Source organism: Crocodylus siamensis, chromosome 11, assembly GCF_052110815.1.
Source record: "Crocodylus siamensis isolate JL-2025a chromosome 11, ASM5211081v1, whole genome shotgun sequence".
In the NCBI taxonomy this organism is placed as follows: Eukaryota; Metazoa; Chordata; order Crocodylia; family Crocodylidae; genus Crocodylus; species Crocodylus siamensis.
Window position 1 is genome coordinate 60649060 of NC_143405.1, and position 15905 is coordinate 60664964.

General features: G+C 41.1%; 1 protein-coding gene across 14 annotated transcripts in view; it reads right to left on the minus strand.

The window, feature by feature from the left end:
• Positions 1 to 1103: 1103 nt before the first annotated feature.
• The window catches only part of MITF (melanocyte inducing transcription factor), a 125776-nt gene continuing 110974 nt past the window's right edge, over positions 1104 to 15905 (minus strand). For 7 of the 14 annotated variants that reach the window (XM_090021841.1, XM_090021838.1, XM_090021836.1 and 4 more), the window contains 5 exons: positions 14572 to 14692; positions 12377 to 12433; positions 11397 to 11472; positions 8312 to 8459; positions 1104 to 5278 (listed from right to left, as the gene is read on the minus strand). In XM_090021841.1, the coding sequence (XP_089877967.1) occupies positions 4877 to 5278; positions 8312 to 8459; positions 11397 to 11472; positions 12377 to 12433; positions 14572 to 14692 (804 nt within the window). In that variant the 3' untranslated portion in view covers positions 1104 to 4876. Of the gene's footprint in view, positions 5279 to 8311; positions 8460 to 11396; positions 11473 to 12376; positions 12452 to 14571; positions 14693 to 15905 lie in introns of all 14 variants that reach the window. The other 7 variants (XM_090021837.1, XM_090021834.1, XM_090021832.1 and 4 more) reach the window with 1 other exon arrangement.

Genomic DNA, 15905 nt, shown 5'->3' on the forward strand with positions numbered 1-15905 from the left:
CTGTTACCTATAACCAGAACATTTCAGCTGTAAGGTGTTATACTGGATTGGCTTATTTCTATCAATTAGGTCAGAGTAGAAGAATATTTAGATCTTGCTAAGATAGCCTGTAACATTACCCATTTCAAACATGCCAGAGCAGCTTCCTTTAGAAAGTCTGACTTAATCTCCAACAGATCCAGACTCAAAACAAGGAGAGAACATGCAAAGACAAAACAGAAAACTACGAACCCGGGGAAATGCAAGTCTAGGTAAAACAGCAAGTGACTTCCTGAAATGCAACAACATAAAAAGAGAAGATCGAGTTTATTTCCATTAATAGACTTAATCCAGTAACTTTCTTAACGGTTCAGTGTTCTCGCATATTTAGGCACAGGACCCTTTATAGCATATCCCTTTGCAGTTGGGCATCCCTTTACTGTTTTCCATCAGTTAGTAGAAGAAGGGTTGTGATATTAATCACTGATATTGCAGTGACATCCAGAGGCTTGTTTGGGGCCATCAACTACAGGCTTAAGCTGATACCCGAAAGAGCCTATGGTGCAAAAGACAAAACCATTATGGGTAAACGAAGCAAAAAAGCAGGTGGTAGGTAGGGTGGACAGGAAGACGGCATGGCAGAGACAGGATTTTTTAAAAACAAACTGCACCGAATTTGTAAGCAGTCACAGTGCATCATTTGCCCAGTGCTGAAATGCATAGAAGAAAAATTGCAACCTGTTATTTTAAAAAAGGGAAAACTCGGAGGACATATTTGATGGGGAATATTCCTCCAGGCAGAAGGGGAAGCCTGGGAAAACAACTTTCTACACTCATGGGAAAGCCTGGGTAGGCTCAGAGGTGGCACGGCTGGAACAAGCCTGTTCTTTGACTCCCGCATTTATAGCACAAAGGGGCCTTCGTCCCTGACTAGGGCTCCTATGTGCTACTGCAATACAGGCAAAACATAAGGAGGTTTAATTATAAGCTTAAATACCTTTGGCAAATCTGTCACTGACTAAACCACAAAACAGAATGAAATGTGTTGCTGGGAACCTTAAAAGAAAAGACATTCAAAACCAGGACCGACTCACACTAAACACACGTGGCGTACACACAGTATGTGAAAAACCAAAATGCTTTAATCCATCTCTCAAGAACAACAGTTCAAATTATTTCATTGGATACATTAATATCGATCCATAATTTACAGTGCTATGGACCAGACACGAATTATTGCTGTAGTCAACAGCAGGTGAATAACAACATTACAGTACCAAGCATCATAGCAAGAGGCAGTAATTAATGTCACCTTTTCAAGAAATACAGGTCATTTTATACTAGTATCAACATCAGCTTCTCCCCAGTGCATCTTATGTCAAACAAATGTAAGTGCATTATTTTGTGCTTTGCTTTTTTTTTTTTCCTTGTTCACTTCCTTTCTTGCTTTTTGTAGGTTGCAGAGTTAATATTGCTTAATAGACTAAAAACAATGATCACGTTTGCTGTATGGTTTTGGCAAAGTGATGTTGCTTGGTATTCCAACTCCCCAGCCAGCTAACCAGGGTTGACCCAAGTTTTTGGCAGGCGGGCCACAGTCGCTACACGTCAACCATCTGCACAAATCGCTATCATTGGGCTGCCATATTCATCTTGCTGATGCCATGTCCTGCCTCAGGCCAATGACTCTGCCTGTCTATTCACTCTGGTTACGCTCTATGTAAAACACTGAAGGCCATAAGCTCCATGATACGCATGCTGTACAGAGAATAAATACGTCAGAAATTAAGACATTCCTGAAACGTCCATAACTGTTACTAACATACCAAACTGGGACATTCAGATGTTTCCATGCAGAAAATTCAAGTTGGGGGGTGTGGTGGCATTTGCTAAAGGAGTCTGGCATAAAGAGAGGAATCGACTGAAGTGCTGTGTTCAGCATGGTCTGCTATCTTGGAGGAGCACAACATACAGGTGCAGCACTGCAGCCTGCTCCGGTTGCTGTAGACCACAGATCTTCTAACAAGAAAATCCAGCCCCGGTAAGCTCCAGCATCCCCAGACTTCAGTGTGTATGAGGACCAGCTACAAACTGCATGCAAGTAGGCGACTGCATCTTCTAGGCAGCAGAGAGATCAGATAAGCTTGACACATGCATACATACCTTCATCCAAGCTCCCACTTGAGTAGCTTGGCCATCTCACATACCACCATGGTTACCTTTAATGGTTACTAACCTGCATACATTAACATGTGCATCCTTTCCTGTTGTACAGTGCTGTGGTTACTGCCTTTGCTCAACTTCTTCCATTTCAAGGGAAGCAAGTGACCCTGCATTATATGAATCATTGTTCAGACTGCCCTTTCTTTCCTTCTTTCTTTCATCTGGCACCATTAACATGTTGCAAGAGGAGCACGCAACTGCACACATGGTCACTACACTATGGCACAGATGCTGGCCAGAGCGCCACAGTACATAAAGAGGTTTCTACTGCATTGCTGAGTACTATAAAGAGCTGGATGAAGAGTGCTGGACCCATAGGATGAAAGTGCTCTGGGCCAACTCCTGGTATAACTCAGAAAGCAAACAATCCCCAAGCTGGCTAGAAAACAATGCAAAAAGACAGGCGCCAATGTAATCTGACTCCTGTCCTCCCCCAAGATAGCAACATTGATTGCATCGATGCCAATATACGGCAAGCTGCGCAAGCACAGACATGAGATAGCACAGCAAACTGCCGGAAGAGCTAAGCAAGTAAAGGAGACCATCAAAAATGCCCCGAGCTCCCTTAACCCCCAACCCTAAAAGAAGGTGCAGAACAGACCGCAAGCCCAGCCAGAGTCCCCCCCGTCAACAAAACACTGCTGACTTGGATGGAAGCAGGACTGGGCAGTGGTTTCAAGGATTTTTTCATAACCAGAAGTTCATGCGACAGACGCAGCATTGATTAAAAACCATGTGAACCTGCCACTGCAATGCCTGACATTTTGTTCTCCATTTTTCCTTACTACTAAATTCACAGTTGATTTCTGAACACTAACTGCCATGCTCAAGGTTTCCTCGTGGAGAGCCAAGTTGGCTCTCCAAGTCCAATGATTGATTGATTTAAATATTTCCAGTGTAGCATACAAGGAGAACGGGCAGTTCTTGTTTCCTCCACAGGCACCGGGCCACACTCCAATTTCCTATAAATATCACCCCAAAACTCTCTCCTATGTCACACTTCAGTCAGTGCTAGTCCAGGAAGACTACTACTAGAATTTAAGGCACTTCATTCTGAATGAGATATGCTTTTCTGCCACTTGCAAGTTAAATTGTAGGCTGCTATAAAGAAATCCATTCAATCCGTCTGGCTTGTAACACCACCACATATGCCATCTTTGTAAAAACAAGTAGGCTTGATATAATACAAGTATAACTACTGGTATTGCATAGGACTACACTTGAGTAGATAATGCACCAAAACTACTTTTACAACATTGTTGCATGTTAAAAAAATTAATAACATTGTTATCAAGTAACAGTTATTTGCAGATACAGTAATTTGCTCTTTTTTTAGACCAGCCACATTGCTGAAATAAAACACCAATTACTAGAACGGGCATATTAACTACATAGTTATCAGGTTCTCAAGCATATTACTATTCTCTCTGTATCACTAAAAATAAATATGCAAGTTCAGTTTCTCTACAGAGGTGTGCTTTGTTTCCTAGTCTAAATCTGTGCTATACCTTTACTGTGTTTAAAAACATTTCCAATGTGAGACTGTAATATACAAAATATTCTTAAAATCTCTCTTAAAACACAGGACCCTGCATAAAAGCTTCCTTTCAAGTGTTTGCAAAGAAAGCAGAAAACTTCCAGTGAGTTTTAAAAACGTTGCAATATTAAGAGGCAAAATTCCTACAAATGAAATACAAATATATTTAAAACAAAAATGAGGATAACTGAAGAATCCATGCAAATCAAAATGAACCATACAACACCATTTAAAAAAAAAAAAAGTAAAGCCGATTAGAAATGTACAACAAGATGTGCCCCCTTGATAAAATGCATTGAATTTTGTCTGAAAAAATGTGTACCAGCTATACAGTGCTCCTTCATGCTTTATTGTTGATAAACCATTATAAATCTCTTTTCCAAAATAAAAGCCTCAGGGAAAAAAAAAAAAAGGAATCGTGACCAGAAAAAAAAGCCACTTGGTTGAGCGTAAAAATAACAGCACTCCAAGAAATGGAGACAATTACATCTCCCTGCATTTGCTCTCCTTTTTTTAGCAACAATAATCAGGAACATTTGATATCAGAATCAACACAATCAAGATGCATTAAACACTTTTGAGTGGAATAGTAATATTTTTAAACACGTTGTGATATAAAGACTAAACTAACTTTGAAGGACACTGTATCTTTAAGGCAGCACTATCAAATCAACACAACATGATTACGGAGTGGATCATTTTTTGGTTTCTTTACATTCTCTCTCTTTTTTTTTTTAACTTTACATTGTTTCCAAGCGAACAGGCTGCATTACACTGATACCTAAACTCCCCCCTGAATAGAAACAGCCCCTTGATTTGTAATTCTATTGCTTGAGTAGATTCCAGCAGTTCAAAGTTCTCGGTGAATCCAGTTCACAGACACTGTACACGTGTTGTACAATATTTTGGAGGCATTGGTAGTTTTAAAATAGAATATACAAGTCTGTTCACAAAATCCTAAAAAAGAAATCGTATATATATATTATACTGGGCTACTGATGAAGCACAAGTAGTTTTATATTAAAAGAAAAGAAAAAAGAAAAAAAAAAAAATCAAGAAAACCTAAAAAGGTCAATTATTTCATCTACTGATCAGGAAATGATGCAGTTTATGAAAGACTGTGCTGAGCATCATCTGCTAACAAGTATGGTCAGTATCTTCCATACTCATGCTGCTTCGCCTGCTACTTGTCTTTGAAGCGCCAGGTGACACTGAGGAAAGTAGTGGGTCGGTGACACCTACGGGGGACAGAGTGTCGTCCATCAAGATATCTTCCAGTTTGGATCCCATTTTTGTGGGAACGTTGTAGGCATTGCTAGAGTCAGTCACATTTCCTAAGTTATCACTGAAAGTGATGGTACCATCAGTAAGATCAAGGGTAGTAGTGCAAGAAAGATCTGTGTGATGCTGTATGATATCCTGGTTGCAGTTGTCAATAACAGGTTCTTGTTTGACGGCCCGATTTACCATGTCAGGTGAGCAAAGGCCGGTAGATGGAACAAGGGAAAGTCCATGTGCTCGAGCCTGCATCTCAAGCTCCTAGGAAGAAGAAAACGCATATTCAAATAGACAGCCCTGAACATGGAGACCCGGCAAAATATTGGGCAATGCTAATATATAGGATTGATTTCCAATGGATGAACACAATGTTATCCCAGCAGTTCCCTTATCACCTAGAAAAAAATCACTTGCAGCAAGATATTGTCTCATTTCACGCAAGATCACTACTTCAACAATGCTCTTTTAATGGCTTAAAACAAGTGGTTTCCTTTCCAGGCCCTTTGACCCTCTCCCAGGTATCTAGCCTGTGCCAAAAGGCATTCACATGCTATACTATTAAGACCTGCAGCACATCTGCAAGCCAACCATGAATTAAAGTTCTCAACAGATACTCAGATTGGGGGGGGGGGGGGGGGGCAGCTAACATAATCAGGGCAAAGCTCTACTATAATGTGTTACGATGCCAGCACCACAAGGCTGTCTCACATTATTATAACTTACTTCAGGCTTTAAGTATTAAAGTTGCCAACATATAGACAGCTATGCAAGCAGTGAGACTCAAACTCCCCCTTTTTTGAGGTTAAGTACTCCTTTGGCCTACAAATCCACCAATTTGTGGTACAAAAACCAGTGAGGGGCCACTACTAGACTACAATTCACTCTAATGAGATCTGCCATTGTCATGGGCAGCTGGGATCAGATCCCATATTCAGACTCTAGAGAGTCTTGTGGGAAGAATGAGATAGAACACAAGTGTGATTTGTTTATTCCTTAAAGAAAAAAGAGAAAAAAATTAATCTCTCCATTAACACAAAATTTAAATACTGGGCTATAATGAACATAAAATTCTCTCTAACAACCTGGAACCTGGCTTGTACTCCTTAGGTGTATTTCCATTACTTGCAAAAAGAATAAAAGGACAAGAAGAATTCTTCTGTTTTATTTTATTGTCCATTGCTTCATTTTATCCAGTTCTGAATCATTGTATGCCATGTACTGCACACCGTGTATAAATTGCATCAATTGGTAAAAAACAGATAATCTTACTTTTAGACTTACGGCTAAAAGCATAATGTTACTGATCTATTTTTATTGTTCACTTTACTGTATTGGTTTAGCAAAAGCAGTAAATAAACCATTACTGCTATGTATTATTAGAATCAACACTATGCAGAAACTGAACCTCAGGGGGAAAAAACAGTGATGGTTGTGAAGTCGTGCTGTTCATCACAGGTCTGGAGAAGAGCAGAGGTATCTCTACAGGATCTCATTGTCTTTGGTGGAAAAACCTCTATGGTTTTCATCAGTGTGCTGCTTAATGTACTACCAATTTGTTTTAAATAATAAACATATCTCCTCGATTTTAATCCAAAGTATGTAGTGGCAGGTTGGAGATGGGGGGTAGGGAGGGGTGTGTTATGCCCAAGGAAACAAGGCATTTAAATATGAAAAAAGAAAATGGTACTGTTGAAGCAACGCTGTAGCCACGGGAGTTCAGGAAATACACAAGAGTTGAAGGTTTTTTCCCCTGGGTGATATCTTTTATTGAACCGACTGTATAGTTAGGAAAGACTTTAGGCAAGGTTTCAGGCACAAGGTACCCTTCCTCAGGTTGGAAATGCAGTTTGGGGTAATAACAGAACAAGAAAAAAAAAAATGGACATGTAGTCTTGATGCAACACACACTGAGTTCTGCCTGCACAAAGGACCTGAACCAATCCCTGTCATGGTCAATGGAAAGGCATCTTGGATGCACCCAGTCTATGGCTCCACAGACACATCTGTGGTGCCATGTACTGCAGGTTCAGTTGTACTCTGTGCTGCAAGGAAGCAGCTCAGAGTGGCTTTCTGACCCTTGAATATCCAGGGGTCAAAAAACAGTAGAAAAGAAAAAAAGTTGAGTGGCATACGCGGTGTGGCCATGCAAAGATGGAGCCTGCCCAGCAAGAGCCAAGCTCCACACAGCAGGAGCAATTCAGCTGCAGCCCCGAATCCTAAGTAAGACTGGTGGTTGTTATTTCCTTAGCTTGAAAACAAGAAAGTTTTGTAAGAGGACATCAAAGAACCAAAAGGAAATGCAGAAACCTCCAGGGATCAACAGCAGAAAAATTTTAAAAAGGACTTGCTGCTCTTTCTATTTTGATAAAGATTGCGCTGTATTATGTAGGGGTACAAACCAACCCAAGGGGAAAGCATCTCCAGGTTATTAGCTTCTGGCTGTTATTTGGGCTTGTGGGAGGGTGTGCTATTTAAACTATTCTGACTCACCTGGGATCAAGCATTGATGGAAAGTATGAAAAGAGATGAGAGAAACTGTTAGACTTATGTCAAGGCTGTGACAGATCAAACCGCTAGGCATCATGCTTTCGAGAAGCATGCCTTCCTGTGCTCTAATTTCAGCATCCCAACGCTGTAACAAAATTGCTAATGCACTTAAATGAAAGCAGAGTCAAACCCAACATATATACCTCTCTGTTAAGGATGTTTGCTGCTGTGCTTGGGCATCTGACCTGTTACAGAAGAAAACCAAGCCAGGCACATTTTCTTTTTCCCTCGACTCCCCTGCTACATCAATGTGCTTATTAATGAGACTTGTGGCGAGACCTCTAGAACTAGAGGCACTGGATTACCCCTCACCAACTCCTCCTTGAGTTGAGGACTTAGACCATTAGGACTCTGGATGCAGATCACGTAGATGGAGCATCCTGTCCTCTGGAAAAAAAAAAATCAGCTAGAAAGCAGGGCAGAGATACTCAACAAGGTGTACCTGCAGAGTGCCCCTTTAAATGGAGGAGAGCAAGCTGCCCAGCCCTGCAGACTCCAGGCTTCAGAGGGGAAACACAGCCTAGGTCCCTGGATACAGGAGATGTCAGCATTCATGACTCCTACTTCAGTCTTGCTACAATGGCCCTAGTGATCAGCAGCCATTAGGAGGGTCTCCTTAGAGCACCAGGTAGAGGGGACACCAGACAGAGGAAACGTCCAAGGGGTTAGACACAGCTGACAATGGCACTTCACTGTGCACACAAGCCATGCATCTTAAATCATTCAGAACATATTTAATCAGCAAACCTGTATTCTGAGCAAGAGGTGCCTGTTGGCATGTTCCAATTTCTTCTGCCTGTTTTCAAGTTCTTTTGTGCGCTGCTGTTCTCTTTGCAGTTTGCGGATATAATCCACCGACGCTTTCAAAATAGTTCCCTTATTCCAGCGCATGTCCCTTCAAGGAAAAGAAAACAAAAAGCCATGAGCCTCTTTGTAAAGGGACACAGATTACAAGAGGGGGTGGGGAAAAAATGTAGTGCTGCAAGAGGAGCTATGTTTCTACTCAAAACTACGCCACACTCCCAATATTAGAGCAAGCAAGGCTCTTGAAAGCTTTTAATATAAAATATAAAGCCTTTTGCAATAATGCACTAGGGGGAGCTAGAAGGTCACTCATTCCCAAGCAGAGCGCTTCAAAGATTTCATTATTCCAGCATTACTGAAGGACACGGAGCTGCGTGCGAGTTTGCTTCCAACCAGTTTCTTATGTGGAATGGTGTGCCCATTAGTGCCCAATTATAGCATCAGTAAAGGCTGCTCGACTAAGAGCACAACACTTATAGCAAGCATCATGTCCTCTGAATAACCAGTGCTCCTCGTCACACCTTGGACCTTTTAACCACACGATTAAACTCACATTTCCTAAGGAACCATGTTGCAGGGACATGCTGCAAGGGAAGTAAAGTCTAGGAGGCTTTAGCAAAATTCCTGTGGCCTCAATAATATACCCAGGTGGGGTATTAGAGTGACCAATTCCACCAAGGCAGTGCATTATGGTGATCTATTGGTTAGGGAGTACAGTCAGATCTACTACCACCTGTGACACAGTACCCGTGTCCTGAAGAAGAGCACAACAGTCCTTTTGCAAGTATTTCACCCTGACTTGTTTCACACTGGAAACAGAAGTTGCCCTAGGAAATATCCCCTGCTCTCAGTGATGGCACCAATTACACTGGATGTGGGGGGTGGATCTAGCCCTAATATTAATAGTTAAAGCTATTATAATATGTACACAATGGCAAATCACAGAACCAACACTATGGTACAGAATACCACAGTCATCTGATGATGCCATTGGGAAGGGTAGGAAATGTGTCATTTGCCCTACATCACACAAGTGGAACAAGAATTAACAGAACTGGAAGAAAGTGTTTCAGCACTTTTCTGAAGCTGTTAGTAAGAAGAGAGACTGGCTTTTCATAAGAACTTCAAAGTATTGATATAGTGTTAATCACCACAGCAAAATCACTTTGTCTATATATCTAACCACTTGATAGATGCCTATCTAGATAATGCCCAAAACAGGTATGTACTTTATTAATTACCACATGGCACTGAGAAGGTTGTTGTATCTCCCATCCTTTATGACAAAAAGGAAGTAAATGAGCTGCCTCTACATCACCACATCTCTGCCAAGAATGTATTTATACCAGTAACAGAACAAAACATGAACTGACAGAGTTTCACCACTTCGTGATCGTTTATAAAATGAAAGCTCATCAGCAATCTTCCCTTTTTGGTACCAGCATGAATGGGCAAAGCCTCAGTATCCATGACATTGGGCTGCTAATGGAGAACTAAATTAGATATCCAAGCACAAAATGACTAGAAATCTGTATTCCTTACATAGTTACAGCTCCCTCTCACTTGTATTGGACAGGGGGGTATATCAGAATTAGGATTTATGTTCCAGTGCTTAATAGTATTCATGAGGCATCAGCCAAGTCAGCTCAGTGGCCAAGTGAATGTCACATTCGGGTATCTCCAGTGGGGACCAAAGAACTGTTCACACATGCAACCAACCAGTTGGTAAGCAGAAGCCTTGCTTCCCTTTTCTTGGTTTTTTTGTTTGTGGTTGTTGTTTTTTTTTTTTTTTGGGGGGGGGGGGTGTCCTTAAAAGGACAAAGCACCTACAAGCAACACTATTTTCCATCTAGAATATAGTCAGGCTCATCCAGTGTTCTGTTGAAAAGTGGTTAGTAGCAGCAACTGCGGAGGAAGACAAAACTCCGGTGAGCAACAATAATGTATTAACATCAGGAGGAGAAAATTCTCCTACCCCAATCAGTTACTGCCTCAAATGCCCATGAAACCAATGGAAACATTAAACACGAGCTTCAGGGGCACTAAATCGGCCTTTAGGGATTTGCTTACATCCAGAAGCAGGGCGTTTCCTATAGAGCTGTGAGAAGCTTCAGTAACTGATTAGCAGCTCCAGCTCCCTAACAGCACACAGATCCCTGCCAAGCAACTCTGCACTCACGCGATGCAACAGCTGCCAAGCAGGTGCCAGGCGGGGACTGATCCCTGCTACCCTGCGCTCCACAGGGGGGCTCTGCCACGAAGCCCCAGAGGCCCCAACTGCTGCTGCTGCAGCCGGTGAGTGCAGGGCTTTTTTTTAAGTGCCTGGGCACTGGGGGAGCTGGGGTAGCGGGGCCCCACTCACCGCTGCCATGCCCCCACCACCACCACTCCTGCCACCACCTGTTCAATTCAGAGGAGATTTGGCCCAATTTGGCAGCCAAATCTCCAAATCCAAAAATCAGGGCAAAACTGAATTGGGACAGTGATTCATATCACCGAATCGAATTGCTGTCCCTGTGAACTGGCCAAATCCGAAGCCAAATCGAATACTTGCTGCTTCGCACAAGCTTAGTTTCCTATCCTTTCCACTTTCATTCTAGTGGAGGTAAAAACAAAACAAAAAACAAAACAGAGTAAGTTACTAAAAAAAAAAAAAAAACCTACAGACCGTTTAACAAATACCTCTCTTTGCCCATGGGCCTGGCATACCTGTGGCAAGTTAGCAAAAGATAAGGAGAATGGAAATAAAGTTATGGACTCTCTCTTTTCTGACTGGGAAGGAGCGAGTTTCCCTGAAGATGCATCACCTTTCCATTGTCCTGCTACCCTGAAGACCACTCAACATGGTGGCATTTATTAACCTCTCACTTTGGATAACAACCTCAGATAAACAAAAAAGAGACTCTTCTGTGAAGACAGATCATTAAATAACTGAGCAGTAGGGCTAAATTACAGTTCAGACCATGACTACAATACATCCAATGATTCACACCTACTGCTATTTGCAATAAAATGTTACCATACTTACGGGTCATTTGACTTGGGTATCAAAGTGCCTAGTTCTTTAATGCGGTCATTAATATTAAATCTTCTTCTTCTTTCAACTTTAAGAAAACAAACAAATATTAGTCAGCAATATGAATGCTTTCTGCTTGTAGTGCATAGCCCCTTCTACTGATGAATTATAACAACACTTTAAAACCACCACTTAAGCTATTAACCATTCCTACAATAGACGATAAATAACATATATCTGCTTTTCACACAGATAAGTGAGACAGAGACTCATCCAGAGGAGTGTCCAGTTTGTCACATCCTTTTGTTTTCTACAACTAACTTAGAGGGCTGGTCTCATGCTCCAGTTATGTTGTCATGCTCTGAAATCTTGCTCCAGATGGCATTATATTTCATCCAGAGTTGCTACTGAAACTGCCAGGAAAGTCTGGTCCATAAGTAAAGGGATGAGATAGTTTTGTCTTTTTAGAAAGACCCTAGAGCAGTCCTTTAGAATTTGTGTTAGTAAATGCATCGTTACTTTAAGTGAAGAGATTGATGAGCCCATCTGTTAGAAGTTAAGCTTAAAACACAAGGTTATTTTTTTTTGTAAAACCAAGTATGGCATTTATTGCTAAGAGTCCACTGGCCCAATTCTAATTTTCAGTTCTGGTACTTGAAATTGCAACTCCTTTGAATTTTGCACATATTCTAACAAGCTTGAAATACTTTAAAAATCAACAAACATTTTCTAATTCTGATAGAAGGCTGAATTCCAAGTTGGTTTAAGCCATCAGTACAACAGAATTCAGGGGGGCTTGCATGGGGATATACTATCATTAAGTATTATTGAAAGTGTACGCTTAAGTCTTCACAAGGCCCAACTTCCCAAATACCTTTAAAAATAAAAATATTATTCAATTCAATTCTTAATTAGCCATGTAGCCTCATAGTTACTGACCTACTAATTAAAATGCTGAGGGAATGATTGTTAGCTGAGCAGAATCAACTTACTTAAATTGTGATTGTCCTTCTTTTGCCTCTCTTTAGCCAATGCCCTTGCTTCCGACTCTGTAGGAAAAATACATGCTGCGCATGTGAATGAAGTAATTAGAATGAAGGAAGTGTAGGAAACACAAAATTTCAGTTTCATAAACAGCAGGAACATGACAAACAACTGAAAAGTACCTATCCTGTACATCGGGGATCCCAAACTGTGGTATACCTACCCCTGGGGGTATGCAAGACATCTCTGAGGGGTATGCAGGAGAAATTGTAAAATGGCAGATTTACTTTTGATTATAATCATTGGAATTTAAGGGGTTAAAATATAAAATTTATGCTGGTAGGGGTACATGGATAGCTGGTAAAGCTGGAAAGGACTATGCGATAAGAAAAAGTTTGAGAACTTCTGCTGTACACTACAGACAAAGCATTCTCTAATAATGCAAGCTATATTAATGAAATCCAGAGTCAGTCCAAATTGAAACCACTAAACCCATTCTGCTGGTAGGAATGAAGGGAATAGTTCTTACTGAGGCTCTGCTTTGGCACACGAGAGGGTCACAGAAATGAGACTTTCACATGTTGAAGTTCTGCCACGTGTTTAGATACCTTACTGAAATGTGCCATAATGCACCACTGTCAGCAGAATTATCTAGGCAGGACAGAAAACAATTCACTTCTTCCAAAAAGTTTAAGCTGCAATGGGTAAAATTCACAGATGCCAAAGGACCTGCAGCAGGGGAAGGAGTTAACCCAGAAGCTCTGTGGTGGAGTCTGCTAGTTAGGAGATGCTCAATGGGATCTGGAGGGGTAAAATTTCCTGGCGTGATCTGCACAGCTCATCCACATCATGCAAAACAGTGGTAAGGGTTTAAAATCCCCCAAGGCAATTTGTCACAGATATCTGGGCAACTTGCTTCCACCCCTTCCCCACCCCAAATCTGCATTTCAGGCTTCTGTGGCAATAAAAGTAAAATGTACTCAGTGTTGCCTGGGCACATGATGGAAACACTGTGCGGGGCAAGTAGGAGGCAGTTGTACCACTGGAAATAACCTTTCCCTGAGCATGGGAATGCAACTGGGGCAGATGCAAATGTTTGCATCTAGCAAAAAATAAAAATCTGCAGTTGGAGAGAAATAATACAATTCAATGCAGAAAGAAAACAAAGGATACAGGTGTAGCTGCCACAGTGCAAGGCTTCTTTTAAAAAAATTTCTTGCATTATACAGGGCTTGTTGACCCAAGCCTGCCCACACAAACAGCCATAGCCCTTGCCAATGAGAGGCGATTTCACACTTCCAAGTCCTCACATTGCACAATACTGCCAGTTTTCTTAACAATGACGAATCTCGTCCACTAAAAGAGCCACAAACTTGGCACTCCCCCAGAGCACCATTAAGACAGCTCACGTCACTATTATGCCTATTGCGAGAGCAATGTCTAGTAGGTCTAACCCATAAAGGAGCTATGCAAGGAGTCCTTCAGAGTGCACACTTTCATCACACAGGTTTGAATGCGACACAGATTTCATCCATAAATTTTCCTGATAACTCTCCATAAATTTACAGACAGTCCATCAAAAAAGGGAGGAGGAAGAGGTGGGTGCCAGAGCTAGAAACGCCTGTCCATAAAAACAAAACAAAACAAAACAGAACTATTCTTTAAAATAACCAAGAAGCCTGAGCTGAAGACCCTGACAGGATGGGGAGAGTAGGGCTGGCAGGGGTAAGGCTGGGAAAAGCAGCACAGGTACAGGGTGCAGTTGGGAATGAGTAGGGGAGTGTAAAGCCAATGCTGCAGGCAAAGTAAAACTATATTAAAAGTTGATATTCAATCCTTAAATTTGAATCTGGCCTTGTTGTCATTCAGGGCCTGGCAGAAGACAGTCACATTTACATGAGGTAAAACAGTTAGTAAAAAAACAATTGTTGCCAGTAAAAAAAATTCTTGGGTTGGCAACCCTGGTTAGAATAATGTCCTTGTCTATCACAGTAGAAGCTGATTACAGGCCTGACAATTGAATCATTTTGCTCTGTGTAAAGACCACACGTTGCATGCTGTATTCTGTAAGCTAAACAGGCTTATTGAAGTGCAGGGCAAACTAAAGAGTAAGGCATCTGTACATTTCCTTTTTTCTAACCTATTTTTAAAAGTCATCTTAATAAAACAAAGCCTTGACATTATTCTTTCAAGTGTTATTTACCTGTCAGCTCCCTTTTTATATTGGGAAGATTAGCAGGACAAGAGTTGCTGATGTTTAGCCCTGGAGGAGGCAAACTTGTATGGTTACCATACAGGTCAATCAAATTGCCAGATACAGGTAACTGAAACAGAAAAAACAACAAAGAAAGAAATAGAAGATCATTTCCCATGATCCATATGACAGACTTCATACAGAAGCACAAAGCCAACATCAGCTAAAAAAATCTGTTCTTTTCTCCACCTTACAATAGGGAAAGTCCCTCAAGCCTAGAGATGTACAAAGAATGAAGAATAAATGTTTTCGCTCGGTCTGAGCCTTCCAGAGACAATTGCCTACACTGAGACAATTCTGCAGGTCTCTCTCAGAAGGCCTGATCCCGTGGAAAGGAAACTATACAGAACATGTAAAACTTGGTGGAAAAAAAGGGGAAGAAAAAATAGCCTAGGAAACGTGGTCTCTAAACTATAAAAGAATATTGGGATGTTGGAACATTTAATTACTACAACCCTGACATGTTCTGATCCTGTTTGTTGCAAGAAAAACTGATTATGTTTTCCCACCACCACCAAAAAGGGAATCCCAAAAGTCAAGATGCAACCACTAGAGGGAGCCCCAAACTCTTCCATGAGCATTCAAGCATGGAGTTATTGGTAAATTAGACTTGCATAAGACAGACCTGTTTAGACCATGTACATTTTTTCCACTTGACCTAATATCTACTGCATAGGGAAGCATTCTACATACCTAGTTCCTGTTCCAACATTTAAAAAAAACAAAAAACAAAAAATAAAAAAAACCCCAAAGGCAGTGGTGGCAGAGAAAAGATTTCCATGTATTTTTTAGCATCGGGTTTCTTAATGACTAATCCATTAAATTATTCGTACTCATTTACGTAGGTGTGTAAAAGCAAAATAGATTTGTACAGACACACCAGGGTAATATTCCAACAAGATTTATCAAGACAATTCCTTAACACTCTTGTATCATGCTGAACAGTGCTACCCACACCTTTTTAATTTTTCATACTGAGTTTACTGAGAAAGCAGTTATAAGCTCGCTCACATCTTTAACTCGGTGGTGCTGAGTAAGTTCCGATTACTGCTGTTGTGACACTTTGTAAGCCTTTATCTTAACATTCAGCTATTTTTATAAACTCCTTATGGCCCCAGATTCTGCAGATTTGTGCATTTACTCAAGTCTGAGCATTGAATTCAGTGGAGCTACTTCCCGTGCACAAAGCAAAGAATACACTTAAGTTTTGAGTGGCTGAGACCTCGGAGCACTCCTCTATTGTGCAGTGCAAAGCCAATCTCCAAAATAGGCCCACTCTGCAG